Here is a 19,969-nt window from a genome sequence, read left to right as displayed (position 1 = left end):
AGTTAAAAAAAAAATTAACTTCGGACCAGATTTAACCTTGGCCTACCCCTTCCAACTGTCTTGGTGACAAGTTCATTAGCTAAGTTAAAATTTGAACTTTGGTCTAAACGAAAACACACTAGGAAAGTAAAGATGTAAAGGAACTTTATCAAGCATTCCAAAACCAGCCAGAGATTACTTGTAGTTTTCAAGTATTACCTGTGTCAGTATCCTTTATTATAGGATTATAAACTACTGTTAGCATTCTTCATTTAGGATTAGTATTGAAATGGGTCTTCTTGAATTATAAACTTTAACACCATTTGCCATGGAAGATGGGGGGGGGATATTTAGGGAGATAGATGCAATTGGTTTAAAGAGAGGTCACTGGATAAAGGAAAGAATGGGAGACAAAGAAGCAGAGAGGGAGTACGCAAACTTTCATCCCAGAGTGCTTATCTGAGGTGGGAAGTAGATGGGTCCCTGGGCTGGACACCTGGTGTCTGTCAAGTGAAGTAAAATTGAAGCTTTGTTTTCCCCCCCATACGCCAAGGATAAAGCTAGTGGCAGAAGCTGACCTCTGCTGATGTAAAGAGATGAGGTGACCACTCCTGAGGTCAAGAAAATTTCCCTGACTGCACAGGCACAGGAAGGCTCCTTGGAGTTCAAAAAAGAGAGGGGTGCCACCCATGATACGTGTGGACACATCCCCACAAGCCTCTGCGGTGGAATCCACCTTAGCAAAAAGTTGGGCACGCATGTTAGGGAGTGTCCTAGGACAGGTTAGATGTGGGAAAAGAAACAATTGGCCAAAGATAAACAAAGACCCAGAAAAACTGTCTTATGTAAGTGATTTAATCACCTCTTTCCTGCGCTCCTCAGTAGGGAGGACACCCACACCCTATCTCTCTGAGTGTGTATTTCTGCCTTGCTTCTGTCTTAAACAATCTGTTTCTCTGTGTGCTCTCCCACTTGCGCCATGTCTCTAATAATAAACTTTGTACCTGTTTTTACAGTTTTTGCCTTCTAGAAACATTCTTGCTTTCAAACCGGGCAAGAGCCAGGGGAACTTTGCTTCTCGCCTCTAGCCCCTGGTGGACTAGTGGCTAGGATCCCTGGTTTTCATCCAGGTACCCAGGTTCAATTCCTGGGCAGGGAACTAAGATCTCTCTTTAGAACCTCTCACTGCTGTCTCTCTGAAATCATATCTACATCAGCCAGGTGAACAGAAGCAGCTGTCAAGCCAATTTCATCAATATAAACAACTAATTTAGATAAATGATATAGTATCAGGTGACCTCCTGTTTGGGTAGAAAGTCAAAAGTAGAGGGGAACTGACTTGAGAAATGACATTTAAGTGAATAAATAATTCTAGGAAACTATTTAGCTCTCTGAAAACTTTTAAATGTATTAATAATTAGAATGTCAAATCCTAATTAAAGAAATGCAATTTTAAATATAAAAAAAGCAAAACTGTTATTCTATAAATAAACCCACAAAAACTACTAAGAGACACTAAATATAGGAAATAACTTTCTTTTGTGTTTGTTTTCACTGTGTACATAATACAAATATAACCTGAAAGATATAAAATACCCTATTACATTTAAGGAAAAAAAGAGCAGTAGTTTTTAAATGCTTAAGATGAGGAGAAAAATGCCTCAAAAGGGCTTCCCTGGTGGCGCAGTGGTTGAGAGTCCGCCTGCCGATGCAGGGGACACGGGTTCGTGCCCTGGTCCAGGAGGATCCCACATGCCGCGGAGCGGCTGGGCCCGTGAGCCATGGCCGCTGAGCCTGCGCGTCCAGAGCCTGTGCTCTGCAACGGGAGAGGCCACAACAGTGAGAGGCCCGCGTACTGCCAAAAAAAAAAAAAAAAAAAAATGCCTCAAAGAATTAGGTTTTTAAAAGTCTGGAACACAAATACATAAAAAATTTTCTTATAACCAGCAACTTTACAAAGCAACTTTAGTTGCAAAGACAAGACTGTTGTTCTTTTTAAGAAATGGGTCTTCTTGAGTTATAAACTTTAACACCGTTTTGAATCGAAGATCGAGAATATTTAGTGAGTAATGCACCAATGGTTTGCTTCTCTCCACACAAATCTCTGTGGGAACAGTAAAGAAATTAATCAACATCATAAATATTCTAGGGAACATAGCACAATTTTCATAGCACTAGCTATTTATATCTCTCTCCCCCAAATCCATCTTTCCAACAAACATAAGGGTGTGTATTTGTGGGAGAGAGAGGGTAGGGAGAGATTACTAAGCCATAACTGAACGAGGTACATCACATGCATGTATGATCTCCAACCTGCACGGTAAGAGTAATGTATTATTTAACCCCACGTTAGATATAAGGAAACTGAGGTTCAGGTGGTAAAGGATGGAGCCAAGTTTTGCAGCCGGCTCTGCAGGTCTCCAAAGTCTGGGTTTTTTCCATTATATCACACAGGCTTCCAAATCAGACATAAAAGCAATGTGATACAGTGGGGTCTAGACTCAGAGAACCTGGATACCCGGTTACCTGTGTGAGCTTATCTAGGTTACCTACCCTACCTGAATTTTAGCTTCCTCTTTTGTACCTCAAAGGAGAGAAGACTTTGACTGGAACATCATGAGGGAAGGGAAGATATGGGAGGACCTGAGCTGGAGAAGGGATCAAGGGAAGATCACACAGGGCCTTGAAGAACATGAGAGGGAGTTGTAATTTAATTGTACATATAATGGGAAGCCAGTGGAGGGTTTTATTTCATAGAAAAGCATAATGTGATCTAAGTTTTAAATAATGGAGGCAATGAGTTGATGATTATGGAAGCTAGGTAGTAAGTACATGGAGTCCGGTTCCTTATATTTTACTGTTACTTTTGAATGTTTAAAATTTTCCAGAAGTTTAAAAGGGGGGAGAGGAGAAGGGAGCAAAAACTAAAATAGGGAGACCAATCAGAGGCAGGTATGAGATGATCCATCAGGATTTGCTCAAAGTTTGAAACAGGAGGCAAGAGAAAAAAAGACAAGGAAGATTTCTAGACATTTTGCTTGGGTAACTGGATTAATGGTAGTGCTGGTAGCTGAGATGAGGGTGATGGGGTTAGGACAGGGGGAATCAACAGTTGCATTATGAGCATGTTTGAAATTCCTATTAGATATCCAAGCAGAAATTTAGATTAGGTTAACTAGATGTAAGAATCTGGAGCTCAGGAAAAAGGTCAAGTATGAAGATAAAATTAGGAAGTCACTGGGCTTACATGAGGGCACCAAAAGAAAAAATACAAAATGAAGAGAAGATAGCCAATAATAGAATGCTAGAGCACTCCGACATTTAAAGAATGGGAAAACAAGGAGACATCAGCAAGAGATGGAAAAGGAGCTGCCTTGTGGGAGAAGGGAGAAGGCTGGTGTGTTTCAAGCAGGAAGTGGTCCACTGCGTCAAATAGTGTTAAGAGGCCAAGTAAACAAGGACAATTGACCACTGAATGTAAAAAAGATAGATGCCATTAGGTTAAGGATCTGTCATTGGGTTAAGGAAAGCATGGGAGACAAAGAAGCAGAGACTGAGTACACAAACTTTTAAAGGGAGCTTTGTTGTGAAGGAGAGCAGAGGACGTGGGGTACCATAGACTGTTTTTTTTTTTTTTAAGATGAACAGTACTACAGAATACTGTTCATAGTGATACATGTGTTGCTGGCCATAATCCAGTTGGTGGGAGACATTGATAACACAACACGGGAAGGGACAACTAGAGGATCCTTTTAATAAGGCCAGAGGGGATGGATCTAGTGCAGAAGGAGGGTTGGCCTTAGGAGCAAGGACAGTTCATGCATCACACAGGATGGACGGCAGAGCAGGTGTGTGCCCACACAGGAGGCCGGCAGACTAGGCCATGGGAAAGGAGGTAGTTGTCTTGTCTTGTCTGCTTCTGTTTTCTCAAGAAATATGGTCGTGGGCTTCCCTGGTGGTAGAGTGGTTAAGAATCTGCCTGCCAATGCAGGGGACACAGGTTCGAGCTCTGGTCTAGGAAGATCCCACATGCCGCGGAGCAACTAAGCCATGTGCCACAACTACTGAGCCTGCGTTCTAGAGCGCGAGCCACAACTACTGAGACCATGTGCCACAACTACTAAAGCCCGCGTGCCTATAGCCCGTGCTCTGCAACTGCAACAAGGGAAGACACTGCAATGAGAAGCCCGCGCACTGCAATGAAGAGGAGACCCTGATCGCCTCAACTAGAGAAAGCCCATGCATGGCAATGAAAACCCAATGCAGCCAAAAAAGAAAATACGGTCATAAGCTGAGGATGAAGAGGAAACAGGGTATTGCTGCTATGAAAAGAGAAAAAAAGATGTAAAGTAAGTTCCAATGGTTGAAAAGTTTCATGAGGAAATGGTGCCTTGCCAGGGGCCCTGCTAATTACCACTTAAATTTTTAAGTAAGACTAGCAAGCCACACTGTGTCATTTCTCTCCAGGAAATTTCAGCTGCCCTGGTGCAGGTACAGAGTAAACAGAAAGTTGGGTTTAATCTTTGCAGATTTTTGCCAATGAGGTATGACAAGACACAGAGATAGGGTGCAAGGAGTAGCGCGGGTACAGTAAGAGTTAGAAAGGCTGACCCTGGAAAGCAAGCCGGGGAAACAGAAGAGAGAGACCCTGAGAGGTGGGAGATGCAGTGAGGAAGTGGTAGTGTTTATTAGTGGCTTTGAGATTGGTTCTACAAGCAGTGGCTTCAGGGCTAACTTGTTCTTCCACAGTCTGGCTTCTACCAGAATGTTAAAGTAAGGGAGTGGGAAAGAAAGAAAATGGCCATCAGAGAGGGGTGCTTGCCTTAGAGTCATAGGAGGGTATACAGTTGACTGTCCCTCTATAAGCTGCAGTTTGAAAGGAGAAGAGCAACGAAGTGATTCTAGAAGTAGTAAGGAAGAGAGATGACACATACCCCACCTCCCCAGATCAGCAGTTGTGAAGAATGATAGAGAAGACAGCCACCACTGGAGAAAGTTTGGAAGGAAGCAGTGTCTTCCAGGAATACTCAAAAAAAAAAAAAATTCTGATAATCTAAAACCCTATGCCACTCATCATAAGAACAGTCAAAATCCACTTGTGGGCTTCCCTGGTGGCGCAGTGGTTGACAGTCTGCCTGCCGATGCAGGGGACACAGGTTCGTGCCCCGGTCTAGGAGGATCCCACATGCTGCGGAGCGGCTGAGCCCGTGAGCCGTGGCCGCTGAGCCTGCACGTCCAGAGTCTGTGCTCTGCCAGCGGGAGGGGCCACATCGGTGAGAGGCCCGCGTACCGTTAAAAAAAAAAAAAATCAATTTGTAAGAAATTACTTACTCAATATATGGAGCAATATCTTCTTCTGTCCACTTCTCCCTCAGAGAGAAGAGACTATTAAAACGTTCCTGATTATCCTCAGGCAAATCATCTACTTTCAGCAAAAATATGATTTCTGGTCTTGAGTGTCTATCCACCAAGGCTAAACCCTATAAGAAATGAGAAAAAGGACAGTTCAAGTAATGGTCTGATGTTTAAAAATGACTCATTTACCTTACATTTAGCTTAGCCCAAGGTATTTAAAACATCATCCACATGAAACTTACACAAACTACCCAGAAACTTACACTAGTCTTTTTCATAAAAGAGCTCCTCTAAGCAGTGACTTACTTGTTATCTGGCTTTTACTACCACCAATATCTTGAGATGGCTCTAGTTCTAAAGGTCACTGATGACCTGTCGTTGCCAAATCCAGTGGGCCCTTTTCTTGGATTCATCTCTCTAGACCCGTTTATTTTGTTAGTGTTGATCACTCCTTCCTCTAAGCCTTTAAGCCTGCATCACGATCTCATTATTTTTCTCCTAACTTGATGTTGTAGTTCCCTGGCCCCCTACTCCATCCCGCTACTTGTTTCACCGTCACTGTCCTAGGCAACCTCTCTAAACCCATGACTTCAACCACCACTTACTTACAAATATTACAGTCATCAGCAAGTATCTTCAACTCAAATCCCTCTTCCAAGCACCAGACCTCTATATCCAAACCTATATATGCACTCATTGTGTTTGTCATCCAAACCTGTTCTCATCCTGCTAATCCTAGGAAACCAAGGCATCATCCTAGATTCCATTATTCAAACCCCACATGTAAGTGGTCACTAAATCATATAGATTTTAAGGCGTTAACATTTCTCTATCCTTTCCCCATCACCTATTTCTTTGGCCAATACTCTCTTAGTTAGGAGTAAACTGTTGGAAACCTAAATTTTTCATAATCTAGCCAACTTTCCATCAATCCATCCTCATTACTGTCACAGTGTTCTTTCCAGAAGGCAAAACTCATCAGGTAGCATTTCTAACTGATGCCACTCAATGGCCCCAAAGAGCTTTCTAGATAGAGTTGAAATTCCTTAGCACAGTCCATAGTGTCCTTCACCAACTCACCAGCACCTTTCTCTCAAGTCATGCATCCCTACTGTGTGTCCCAATTTTTATCCCTCCATGCTCTCCTGGAACCTTGTCTCTGCCCTTCCGTCTAGAGTAACACATGATCCTTTCATACTCGGCAGCTAGAACATTCATTCCTTCAGAAAATCATCCCTGATTGACCAGTCAGATGGACAAGCCCCTTCATGTGCTCCCATAACACCTTGTGCATGCTTTTCCCATGGCACAGATCACTCTACATTGTCAGAAGAGATATATACGTGTAACGTGCACCCCCACTGCCGGACCCCAGGCTGAGGACCTAGATGGCACCTTGTGTGACGTTTTCTGCTCAGCATCTAGCAAGGTGTTTAGACATAAAAGGAACTCTGTAAATATTGAGCAAATACTTTCACTTATTTAATAAATTCTCATTGAGCATATACTACATGCCAGGCAGTATGCTATATATTGGCAAGCAACAGTGAAAAAAATTCTATTAAAGTGGAGAGCAGGGAACCACATAGTGAAACATTTTTCTGAAGCTAAGTGAGAGTACCATGAAGTAGAAATCCGGGCTGCCATGGAGAGTAAAACAGGAAGTATTTTTTTTTAGAGTAAAGGAAGGCCTCCTTGATGAAGTGACTCAAAGATGTGTAGGAGGTGGCCAGGTGAAACTGGGGAGAAGTTTATTCTAGAGCAAAAAGCTTTGTGTAAAAGTCCTAAGGTAGGAAAGAGCTTGATGATCTTAAAAATCTGAAAGAAGGCTGGTATGCAGCAGACAGGAGAGAAAGTATCAAGAGATGAAGCTTACAGGGGATGGTATGAAGAGCCTTGTAGACCAAGATTTTACATATTTTATTGTAAAATATTATTTTATATTATAATACTCTGGATTTTATATCTTAAATGCAATGGGAAATCATTAAAGTGATTTAAGCAAGAAGTTCATCTAATCTGATGGACATTTTTGAAAGATCGTTTTAGTAGCACCGCAGAGAATGGATTGGAGGTGGGCAGTTAAAAGTACAGAAGGCCCACTTCGGGATGCTATTGTGAGCCAAACATGACAGTTTCAGCTAAGACAATGCTGATGGAAATGGAGAGAAAAGGAACAAAATGAGATACACCAGGTGGGAACCAGGATAAACTGTAAATGGGCCTGAGTGATCTCACTGAGTTGACAAATGTTCTAAAACTAGACTGTGGTGGCTGGTAACTCATTAAATTTACTACAAAATCACCCTTTTCAAAAGGGTGAACTGTGATATGTAAATTACACTTCAATAAAGTGGGATTGGGGTTTTTTTTTTAAGGATTTTTGTGATGTAGAATGCACTGCTAATGGGGGGCTAGGAAAATAAACAGGCTCCAGATTCAGTTCCAATACAGGCTTCATTTCACCTGCTGAGTTATGGAGGTAATCACCATCGCTACCTTACCTTAAGCTGATCGAGCCTAGTTATCACTCCTTCGGGAACACTCTGTTGCCACACTTCTTGGAACTCAGCGAGATTGAACTTCACTGCATTCTGAAGTAGCATTTCTGCTGTAGCTCTGCAGATTTTATCTGCGCTCAATTCAAAATAAACTTCACCTAAGGAAAACGTATCAGAGTTTCATATGGTCCTCTGACAATTAATTATACTACTCATTTTTATACACAACTCATCTCCCATCACCCTATGGAGTTCTTATTTTTAACAGGAAGACACTTGAAAAAGGCATACCAATTTTAACACCTAAGAGTTAAAATACCCATTAAAATACTTTCCCAATCTTACCTTCCTCTGTATATCTCTTTCCATAACATTTAAGACAGTGTCCGATCATTTCCCTGAAAAATTTTAAACACTTATTTGGAAAGTTTTTCACATATTTATACGTTATCTTTTAAACACCATTGCTAACTAGAAACTAAGATATAAATTTGAAATAACTAAAGGATTTTGGTTGCCAAGTATAAAACTTTACATTAGAAACTAACTAAAATACACTGGACAGTTACTATATACCAGGTCCCACGCTAAATATCTTTACACAAATTATATGAGCATACCTTTATTATAAAATAGCTTAAATTATTCCTTTATATTTTTTATGGCAGAGAAAAAAAAGATACACATTTATTCACCAGAATGACCAAAATTCCCAAGTCCTTCTTGGTTGTATATTCTTTAGATTTCTATAAGATATCAAAATATAAATAGTCTATGCCCTGGGTTTAGTACTACCCTGAAAATAATTTTCTTCCCCTTAAGGAAATCTGGAAGGACAATGAATAACATACTTACTCTGTCTCTAATGGTCCAAGTTCCTGAAGGCATGTATTCAAGGGAACTTTACTAAAAGACCAAGATTCAGAATCCACAAGCTGAGTTATGTGATTCAGAAGTTTCATCTCATAATCAAATTCAAGAATCCTCCAATAACCTACAAATTCCAAAAGTTATATTTACCAAAGGACATTTTAAACAAATGAATCGGCTGATAGACCGATAAAGCAGCAGTAAACTCTTGCCCACTGCAAAAAAGAGACATGAAAAGCCTTAGCTTTCTTTATAAACAATGCTTCTGTTTATGCTTGTCTCCTGATCATTACAAATTGTGTCTTATGGGAGATCAGATGGTTTTTAAAGAGTACTTTTCATATGACTAACATTTTAATTTTTTTTTCAAGTGCTTTAATACTCAATTATCTCACAATAATCTTGTCGTTCTAAATGGAAATGTGGAAACCTGTAGCTGGTACAGTCATTTCACTAGAACGTCATACAAATGAGGTGAAGGTCATAGGTTGGATATCCCACACAGTGATCTCTGCTATGGGGCACTGCCATGGTTACAACCCTCATCTCAGCGATCTTGGAGAGGTGTTCTCATGCTCATAAAGAAGCCCAGCTCATTTAAGAGATAACAGACTCAGAAGTACAATGTGGACCAGCGGCAAAATAAAAGCTGAGCCTCAAGACACATTTCCCTATTCCTGTGAAAGACTATGAAATGCCATCTTATAACCAAAGGCACTACCACCACCCCTGGAGGAACAAATCACATACACACCCACCAATTCAAGTACACTCACACCAAGGGAGAATGTTCCTATTCTTACTCTGAAAAAATAAAGGCAATGTTAAAAAATGGAATGCGTGATGTAAAACTGAAAAAGAAAACTAGGAAAAAATAATCTTTGCATCCCCACACACACATACCCCCCAAAATGTTATCCATTCCCATGCAATAAGTGAATAATACAGAGGGCTGCATTAAGCCCATTGGTTCTTCTTTTTTTTTTTTTTTTAACCTTAACATTCATGGTACCCCCTATACCATAGTAATTAGCAGCAGGCATCCACAATTAGAAACTTTATGCCTGATGATTAGGACCAAATGTGTCTCAAGGAACCACAACGAAGAGCTAAGTGTTTCCAGTTAGTTATAAAGTCATCTGCAGCTGCTTCACTCAGCAGAATTCACCACATTTGAGAGTTACAGTCTCACAAAAGCTAATCTTGCTTAAAAGATTTAGGAGTGCATCCACCAAACCATGCCAATTTCCTCCTTTCCAACACATGGGTGCAGAATTAAGCTGCTTCTCTGGGCAAGCTTAAGAGGGCTGAAAAAGGGCTTCCCTGGTGGCACAGTGGTTGAGAGTCTGCCTGCCGATGCAGGGGACACAGGTTCGTGCCCTGGTCCGGGAAGATCCCACGTGCCGCGGAGCGGCTGGGCCCGTGAGCCATGGCCGCTGGGCCTGTGCATCCGGAGCCTGTGCTCCGCAACCGGAGAGGCCACAACAGTGAGAGGCCCGCGTACCACAAAAAAAAAAAAAAAAGAGGGCTGATAAATGCACACAAACATCTACTCAAGTATTACTGCAGGTCCAGATGCCAGAAAAAAAATAGCTCCCACTCTACCACTCCAGACCAGGAGATCATCAAAATACAAGATAGTACTGGGCTTCTCCATCAACCCGAGACCAACACATACCACTACAACTTTTACACAGGTTTCTTACATAAACTGCTTAACACATTTAAAAGTATGTTGAGTTATCACAAGAAGAAACACATCTTCCAAGCAATTTGGAAATACAGTGAGTTAATTCTGAACCAGGAGTTCAAGTACCTGGGTTTTATGCCTTATCCTGTCACTAACTCAATATGGAACCCTGGACAGGTCCGTTTCCCTTCCTAGGCCTTAGTTTCCTCACCTATTGAAAACAATGAAGGGATAAGACTACCTGCTATCTAAGACCTTTCCTGATCTAATATGGTTCTTCTATTACCACTCAGTCCAAAGAAAAAGGCCTGTAAGGAGTAGAAAAAGTCACTGGTCAGAGACTGTAAAGGTGATCACACGTAGTCTCTACCCCACACCCCAAAATACAAATATCATCTCTGAGCCCAAAAGAAGGTTAAATAAATAGCATGGAACAGCAATAAACAGGTGAAGATGTCCAAAAATGTCTCTCATATGATGCCCAATTCCATCATTATTAACAATAGTAAGTCATGCTACCTCCAATCTCACAGGCGTTTAGAACTTGTAACTGGGCCATTATTTCTTCCTCACTTGCCTGAATTTGATTAAGCAAATCTTCAGTTGTATACTGAAACAAGAAAACAGGAAAAAAAAAAAAAAAGCAAGCACATTTTAAGTTTAGACTTATTGAATAAATACATAGAAGAGATTAAGGCAAGGTACCCTAGTTTAGTTTCTTCTGTTAATCTGTAATGATTGCTACAACAGAGGATAACTCTTTGTGATGTTGGATGTGGCAATGGTTTTAGATATGATGCCAAAAACACAAGCAACAAAAGACAGATAATGTGGACTTCATCAAAATGAAAACTTGTGCATTTCAAAACATCATCAACACAAAAGGACAAATACTGTATGATTCCACTTACATGGGAGATTTGGCATAGACAAATTCACAGAGACATAAAGTGGAATAGTGGTTGCCGGAGGGTGAGAGGCAGGGGAAACTGGGGAGTTAGTGTTTAATAGGTACAGAGTTTCAGGTTGGGAAGATGAAAATTTTCTGTAGATGGATACTGGTGATGGTTGCAGAGCAATGTGAGTGTATGTAATGCCACAGAGCTGTACAGGTCAAAATGGTTAAAGTGGTAAATTTTATGTTCTGTTTATTTACCTCAATTTTAAAAAATCAAGAAAAGATGACTCATAAAATAGGAGAAAATATTTGCATATCATGTATCTATCAAGGAGCTTGTATTTAGATTATATAAAGAACTCTCCTACAATTTAGTAATAAATAGATAAATAACCCAATTAAAAATTGGGCAAAGGGGTTTCTGTATAGGCATTCTCCAAAGATACAGAAATAGTCAACAAGCACATGAAAAGATGCTCGACATCATTAGTCATCAGGGAAATGCACATCAAAACCACAGTGATACCACTTCAAACCCATTAGGATGGATACAGAAAAGACAGATAGAAACAACTGTTGTCTAGGATGTGGAGAAACTGGAACCCTCACACAATGGAAATGTCAAATAGTGCAGTCACTTTGGAAAACAGTCCGGGAGTTCCCCAAAAGGTTATACAGGGTAAGCACAGGGCCCATCAGTTTCACTCTTTGTGTGTGTGTGTGTGTGTGTGTGTACACATATATATATATATATCTCCAAGAAAAATGAAAACATAGGTTCCCTAGAAACTTGTACATGAACGTTCACAACAGTGTTATCCATAATTATCAAATAATCAATAATATTCAAAAAGTAGAAACTACCCAAATGTCCATCAACTGATGAATGGATGAATAAACTATGGTATATCCATAAGATGGGGTACTATTCAGCAATAAAAAGGAATGAACTACTGATGCATGCTACAACATGAACGAACCTTGAAAACAGCATGCTAAGTCAAAGAAGCCTGTTGGAAAAGGCCACTTATTGATTCTATTCATATGAAAGGTCCAGAAGAGGCAAATCAATAGAGGCAGAAAGTAGATTAGTGGCTGCCTAGGGTTGAGGTGGGAGAGAGAAGGAGGGAAAGGTAGGATTAGAAAGTAACAGCTAAGGCGTACAGGGTTTCTTTTGGGGGTGGTGAAAATATTCTAAGCTTCATTGTTGTGATGATCGCACAACTCTGTTAATGTACTAAAAACCGTTGAATTATATAGTTTAAAATGAGTAGATTGCTTGGTATATGAATTATATCTCAATAAAGCTGTTACAAAGAAAAAAATTCAATCAGTCAGTCAAACTTCTAATACAAATATGGTCTTCAGAATACCAGGAGAATTCTATAACTTTGAATTACATTTAAAACTTAAATTTTTTTTTACCTGGTTTATAAATATTTTTCCATACTTCCAGGAATTAGTCCATTCTGACTTTCCATTTTCATAATGTCTTTTCTCAAGAGTCCCTAATTATAACTTTTAATTAAATAAATTATCTTAACCTCTAAAAAACTACTATTTCTTAGTTAGGAACATGAGAAGCTTTCAGCTACATAAATGTCACCATGATATCTAGGACTTGCTTTAAAATACTCCAGAAAAAGACAAAAAAACAAAAAAGGTGGAAGGCAGCAGGTGGACAGAATAAATGAGATTGACAAAATATTGAGAGATGTTCAAGAGAGTGATGAATATATGGAGATCTTTCCGTTTTGGGGTATGTTTGAAATTTTCATAATATGAACTTTAAAAAAAAGTCAGCATTAAGTGTCTCTATAGCTCTATTTTTTAAATTCCAAATTAAAAAATGAAAATACTAGTCTTACTTTTGAGTGATTTGAATCCTTTTCTTTTTGACTGTCAGGTCCTTCATAGGTATTTTCCATCAAAAGTTTCTTTAGTTTCTTTAATTTAGGTCTACATCTTCTTAATTCCCAGTAATTATTAGAAAAACCAAAGATCTAGAAATTACAAATACATCATAATCATTTAGGGGCCATTCTAAAAGAGATTTTCATATAAAATTTCAACCAACCCATCTGCCCTCCACAAGAAGCAAGAAAAGGGAGCCAAAGTATTCTTTCTGTTGAGAAGGCCCCCGTCCAGCCATCTCAAGCAGATGGATGGGTATCTTCAGGTAACATCTTTTCAATCCCCAGTTAAGAAGAGACTGCCAACATAGTGAGAATGGATAATTAAGCTCCATATCTCAAGTATACGCTGGAAACTAGAGTATGCCCAGAAAAGAATGACCAGGATGCTGAGAATTCTGCAAGCCAGGTAGAAACACAGAAGAAGAATATCTTTAGGCTGACAAACAGAAAATAAAGAAAAAGCATTACCACTGTCTTCAAACAATTAATATATGATAAAGGGAAGGGGGGGAACCATTGTTCTGTGTTGCTCATTATGTTAAGGAAGAAAGACTCCTATTCAATATAAGAACTTCCCACTAGTTAGAATTGCAACTAATTCCTTATGGACTTGGGAAACAGTGAGAGGCTTATCACTTAAAGAAATCCAGGTGACAGTGGCTAAATGATGGATAAATATTTCTTATCTCTCTCTGTATCTCCAGGATTTGCCCAATGTCTAGCACTTAGTAGGTGCCCAATAACTGTTTCACATGAAAGAAGGGAAAAAGGCAGAAATGGACTGTCTCCTTCCAGCTCTAACATGGAAGGTCAGGGAATGCATCTACTCTAAAACTAGTAGAAGCCTTGATTGACAAGACAAGGCCCAGAGCCTAATGGAGATGCTGCTGAATCTGAGAAAAGTTTAAGGACCAAAACACAAAGGTTGATTTCATCCACAGTTCACAAATGGGCAGCCTGCTGGCTGTATCCAACGCACAGATGTTGGTGTGTACTTTTGTGTTGGGGAAAAAGGGAGGTTTAGTATAGAGTTTTCATTAGTTGCCAACATTGAAAAATAAGATGTTGCCCCCCAAAATCTAAATTTTAAGCTTCACTTGGACAAAGGAAATCAGAAGATCTGGCAATGCTGGGCCTGCTTTCCCACAAGGCCAAGAAGTGCCCATGCACTTACTTGGGGCTTGTGTGCTGCAATCTGCCATAGAGCCCCCATTCCCTATTACTCCTGAGACTGGGTATCCACTCCCATTTATCAACACCAGTCTGCTTTGCTCACGTGCATTCCTTACCCAGCCTTTTTAGGCATCTAAAGTGTAACCACAGATTTAAAAACTCTGGTTAGTAGAGCTTTGTTAAGTTTTACTCAGTCTCAGAACACAGAATTCCCATAAGAGCTCAAAGATACTCACAGGTGTTGTTATATCCTCCCCCAAACACCTACAAAACAGCTACATGATAAGAAAAATAACACCTTTTCCAAAAGGATGAACTGTCAATATTTCTAGTTAATTACAATGAAAGACACAAGCCTACAAAAACCAAAATACAATATTTACTGGCAGCTCTTCTGTTCTAGCAACATATATGAATCACTGAAATGTCCCAGTATTTTCCCTTATTTCTATTCCAATTCTGTTTTTAGGAAGTAGCTGGCCTAAAGTTTAATAGATTTAAGGGCTGTGCTTTGATTGTGTATATGTAACAATCTAGCCAGGATGGAGACTTTGGTTTGGTATCTGCCAACAGCAGTCTCCAAAATAATTAAAAATTTGTTATACATGGCTATGAATAGTAATGAACTAAACTAATTTCAAAGGTGAAAAACACACTTCCCTCAGAAACAAATTTCTTCATTTCTCTACTTCATCTAATGCACTAGTTATGGTTTGAGGGAGTCCTTTCAAAACCTATCCATGGTAAAACTTTTTTTTTTTTTTTGCGGTACGCGGGCCTCTCACTGTTGTGGCGTCTCCCGTTGCGGAGCACAGGCTCTGGACGCGCAGGCTCAGCTGCCATGGCTCCCGGGCCCAGCCGCTCCGCGGCATGTGGGATCCTCCCGGACCGGGGCACGAACCCGTGTCCCCTGCATCGGCAGGCGGACTCTCAACCACTGCGCCACCAGGGAAGCCCCACGGTAAAACTTTTAAAATGAGTCACCTAATAGCAGATTTTCTATATTACAGAAAATGGTCAGCTTATCTGGGACTTAAAAATCAGATTGGGATAAGAAAGACAACTTTACGTGACTCTGAACAAACAAAAATAATGCTGAGAAATTTCAAATTTCATTAGGGAACTTTTCAGATTCTCTATGATTGTACATTTCACACCTCAAGTTTGTTTGTTTGCTTTTTTTGGCCACGCTGTGCGGCATACAGGATCTTAGTTCCCCCGACCAGGGATCCAACCCTTGCCCCCTGTATTGGGAGCACGGAATTTTAACCACTGGTCGGCTAGGGAAGTCCCACACCTCGAGTTTTTAATTAAACGCAAGATTGGCACATGTGTTGTCATTCTCACATAAATCAGGAGACCGTACCTCAGTGTGAATAATGTTACAGTGTGTCCCTTCCATCTTCATCTGGTCTGGAGTTTTACAACCAGGAATAAAAAGCAACATATTGGAAGTGTCTGCTATTTTCAAGTCATATGTTTTGTCTTTACTGCACAGAACGGCCTTCTCATCCTTATCACCACGAATCACAAGACTGCAGGAAAGTGGGAAAAGAAAATACTTGGTTTACTGAGACACCAATGGACATCTTCATTATAAACAGTTCCAAAATTGCCTAGGCTTCTAGAATTTAAAGCTAAGTCTTAAGGCTGTGTCTGGCCCCTGCTCTCACAGCCCTCCCATGAGCTCCACAGAGCAAGGCCTGGGCCAATTGAGACCCAGAGGGGCAGCCGGTGCCCTCACTAAGGAAAAATAATTCCACATGGGCAAAAAAGATCCAAGGAGGCCAAGAGGCCAAATGTTACTACGTGGCATCTTTGTGCAAACTGCTGGGAAAAGCTTCCAAAAGCTTCAGTCAAGATTTCACAACTTTCTAAAATTACTGAAGCAATACTTCTCAAACTTATGTGTAGGCACGTTAGGGAACCCTGTTAAAAAGCAGATCAGGATGCAGTATGCCTGGGATGGGACCTAGGACTCTGCACTACTAATAAGCTCCCAGATGATGACCATGCTGCTGGTCCTGGTACCCACCCAAGAGTTGTCCTTGTTTTGGCCTGCGTATCCCCTAACAATCAAAGGAGCACAACCTGGTCTAATCGTCACCTATGCTGCAAAGAAATCGGGACCCTGAGAAAAGAAAGCTGCAATGTTGAATGAAAAATACGAAAATGGTATGTTTACAAACTAGACTAAATGATGTCTCTGACAAAGGGTCACAGGTGGAAAAAAGCAAGAAGAAGGAAGAGGGGAAGGACAAAAGTGAGGAGGTGGAAGAAGAAAAATGATAAAGATAATGGAGATGACAAAAAAGGAGCTGATTCTAGTAGTTTTCCTTGTCTATAAAGTATTTAAACCTCCTGTACACAATTCATTTCTTTTAAATAAATAATAAAAAACCTGAAATAGAAGACTGAAAATATTTTTTTAAAACCAATCCTTTGGGGCTTCCCTGGTGGTGCAATGGTTGAGAGTCCGCCTGCCAATGCAAGGGGACACGGGTTCGTGCCCCGGTCCGGGAAGATCCCACATGCCGCGGAGCGGCTGGGCCCGTGAGCCATGGCCGCTGGGCCTGCGCGTCCGGAGCCTGTGCTCCGCAACGGGAGAGGCCGCAACAGTGAGAGGCCCACGTACCGCAAAAAAACAAAAAACAAAAAAAACTAATCCTTAAGTGAAAATAAAAGGTTTTTTAAAGCTTCTTGGTGCTAACAACATTTAATAGTCCCAAGTACCTACTCTTAACATTTATTTCCACGTGGCACTATCCCTGCTTTCAAATATTTCGTTTAAAACAACTACCCCTTCCCTCTACAAAAAAAAAAAAAAAAATTAAAACACACATTTTCATTCTGGTTTTTGTCAGCTAGATTAACTATAACTGTACAAAGAAGGTCCTCGCACCTGAAGTCTTTTCTCAAATTCCTGCCAACTCAGCTGGGATGAAAACCCATGAGTGACGTTCTCCTTCAGTTCCCTTAAAGATACGTTATTGCTAGCATCTGAAGACTGGCCAGTTAACTATAACACGGCTAGATGAGTAAAGTAGGCAAAGTGAAAGCCTGAAGGATTCAATTAAAAAAACATAAAAGAGAACAAACGATACCTAATAAAATACAGGTGTGGGAGGAACAACAGAGCAGAACAGAATTAAACCAGAGCTCCTAACTCCTCATTTCCCTCATTTCCAGGGACTGCACAAAGTTGAGAGAACGGACTTCTGTTTTTGCTTTGTTTTGTTTTGTTTTTGCGGTACGCGGGCCTCTCATTGCCGTGGCCTCCCCCGTTTCAGAGCACAGGCTCCGGACGCGCAGACCCAGCGGCCATGGCTCACGGGCCCAGCCGCTCCGCGGCATGTGGGATCCTCCCGGACCGGGGCACGAACCCGTGTCCCCTGCATCGGCAAGCAGACCCTCAACCACTGCGCCACCAGGGAAGCCCTCCTCTGTTTTTCAACCCATGGTCTTGCAGCAAATGCGTAGCTGACCTAGAATTAGAAAACAGCTTCCGATCCCCACTGGGTGACCCCAAGCAAGTTTGTTTTTTGAGAGCCTTCCACAATTACCAAGTCTGTAAAAACAGCTTTACACTTATTCCCCCCCAGTCCTATCTACTGAGTAAAATACATATAAGTAGCAGGCAAGAGGGACTCCATAAATACTGGATATTACCAATGGACTTTAAGATAGAATGGCAAAGCGTTCTGTGTAGTGCCTGGCCTCACTGTTAACATCTCCAAAACTTCCCCGAGACTCTATTTCCGGACTTGTTTTCGCTGACAGAGGCCTCCAAGACCAGCCGGACTAGTCCAGCTAACTGGACGGATTAACAGTGGCGCGGACTCCTCGGGAAAAGGCAGCCAGCTGGGGATCAGGTCACCGGCCTGCTGCGAGGGACCTGGTCAAATCAATGCACCTCTCTGGCCCAGTTTCCCCATCCTGTGTTTCCCCGCAGGAAAATCAGAAGGTGGATAGCACGAGGCTGGAGGCGGCAGGTCCCAGGCCCGGCTCACCTGTGTCCTGCCTCAAGCTGCTGGCACAGCGCGGGCTCCAACTCGAGCAGGCAGAAGTCGCCGGCGGCTGCGCTGGCCCCGGGGCCGAAGCCCAGGCAGTGCACGGTGGGCAGCAGCTCGGCCGCGTTCAGCTTGGCGATCTGCAGGGTCGCGTCCACCTCTTCGCGGGTCCTCCTCATCGCTGCGCGGGGTCAGGGGGGTCCCGCGGTGCGCGAGGGGCCGCAGCTTTAAGACAGGAGAACAAAGCTCCCCGGGAGGCCGCGACCCGGCGAAACAAAAAATAGAACAGTGCCTGTTTTAAAAGCGCGCCTAGGCGGCTGGGGGCGGGGCGGAGCGTGCCGCGGGGGCGTCCCCGAGAGAGTCCGACAGCTTCCCGGACTCGTGCTCCGCCGAGGACTGCCGGGTCACCCCAGGCCGAGCAGCGGCTGCTGGAAGGAAACCCGGCCTCCGCGGAGAGCTCTCGGCGGAAGCTGGCGGGAGCTGAGCTGCGACCCCGCGGGGCGCCACGTGGAACCTTCCTCCACCGCTTCCGCTGCCCTCCTCCCCGCCCTGTTTCCTGCCAATACCCCCATTTCCTCGCCATCAAAATAGTCGCGTCTTCCGCCAGTGGCAGGTCTTGCAAAAAGCACTTTGCATGCATAATTTCATGAATCCTTCACCACAGCCCTGTGAAGTGGACCCTTTTAAATACCGTTCTGCAAACGAGGAAGAAAACTCCTTACCCCAGGTGGCACAGCCAGGAGGTAGTAAAGTCTGATTCCAGTCTCGTCTATTACGGCTCGAAAAATACCGCACCGAGTTTGTGCAAACACCTTGGACCGGGAGTGAGGTCCTGGTAGAATTGCACAGGACATCTCACTTCTTTGGGTCTGGGGACCACTCCTTATATCTGGGAATCTATGGCTCGGACTAGATCCATCCATTCGTTGAGTACCTAGTCTGGGCTGGGTGGCAGGTGAGGGGCTGAGACCCCGTGTCAAGAAGAAAGCACCTTCCTGAGGTAGGCAAGGCCCTGCAGAGTCCTGGGGAGACAAACTCACCACTACAGGATGTGTAAAGTGCTCCCTCGGCTTTCTGTAAGGTGTCTTCTAATACATCAAGATAAGATCTTCTACCAAACCTAGATCTTAGGCTGTGCTGAATGTAGCATTTTTCCCGAGCAGATCTACACAGGCTCACACACACGGTATGCAAATTTCGATCTAATATAAATATTTGACTGCTTCTCTTTTTTTTTCTATTTATTGAACATTTTTGGTTTTGTTGCTTCTTATTTTTTCACTGTCCCTCATTAAACTGATTTTGTTTGTTTGATTTTTTTTCCCTCCGGCGATTTGGAAGGTCTATATCCCGCCTCATCTACTACTGCTTCCCTCTTCCTCTTCAAGGCTTCCTCCTAACATCAGGCACACAGGCTTACAATAAGATCTTTCGGTGCCTCCCACCATTTGGGCCTCTGTCTGGCATGTTCTTCTCTTGCTGAGCACGTGTCTTTTATTTATTTTACTTTTTTTCCATGTGGCTTGTGGGATGTTAGTTCCCTGACCAAGGACTGAACCCGGGCCCTCACAGTGAAA

At 42.2% G+C, this 19,969-nt stretch overlaps 1 protein-coding gene across 1 annotated transcript; it reads right to left on the bottom strand.

Annotated features, from left to right (window-relative positions):
- Positions 1-1,505: 1,505 nt before the first annotated feature.
- On the bottom strand, positions 1,506-18,704 carry DSCC1 (DNA replication and sister chromatid cohesion 1). Its single transcript, XM_082674965.1, has 9 exons — positions 18,393-18,704; positions 15,749-15,917; positions 13,162-13,296; positions 10,915-11,005; positions 8,691-8,829; positions 8,181-8,233; positions 7,839-7,993; positions 5,311-5,459; positions 1,506-2,083 (listed from the first exon to the last, which is right to left on the bottom strand). The coding sequence occupies exons 1-9, from the start codon at positions 18,569-18,571 to the stop codon at positions 1,975-1,977; spliced, it is 1,179 nt and encodes a 392-aa protein (XP_082531091.1). The 5' UTR covers positions 18,572-18,704; the 3' UTR covers positions 1,506-1,974.
- Positions 18,705-19,969: the final 1,265 nt, after the last annotated feature.

This window comes from Grampus griseus (assembly GCF_964374135.1).
Source record: "Grampus griseus genome assembly, chromosome: 17".
NCBI classification, from domain to species: Eukaryota; Metazoa; Chordata; class Mammalia; order Artiodactyla; family Delphinidae; genus Grampus; species Grampus griseus.
This window is presented reverse-complemented; position numbering and strand designations above follow the sequence as displayed.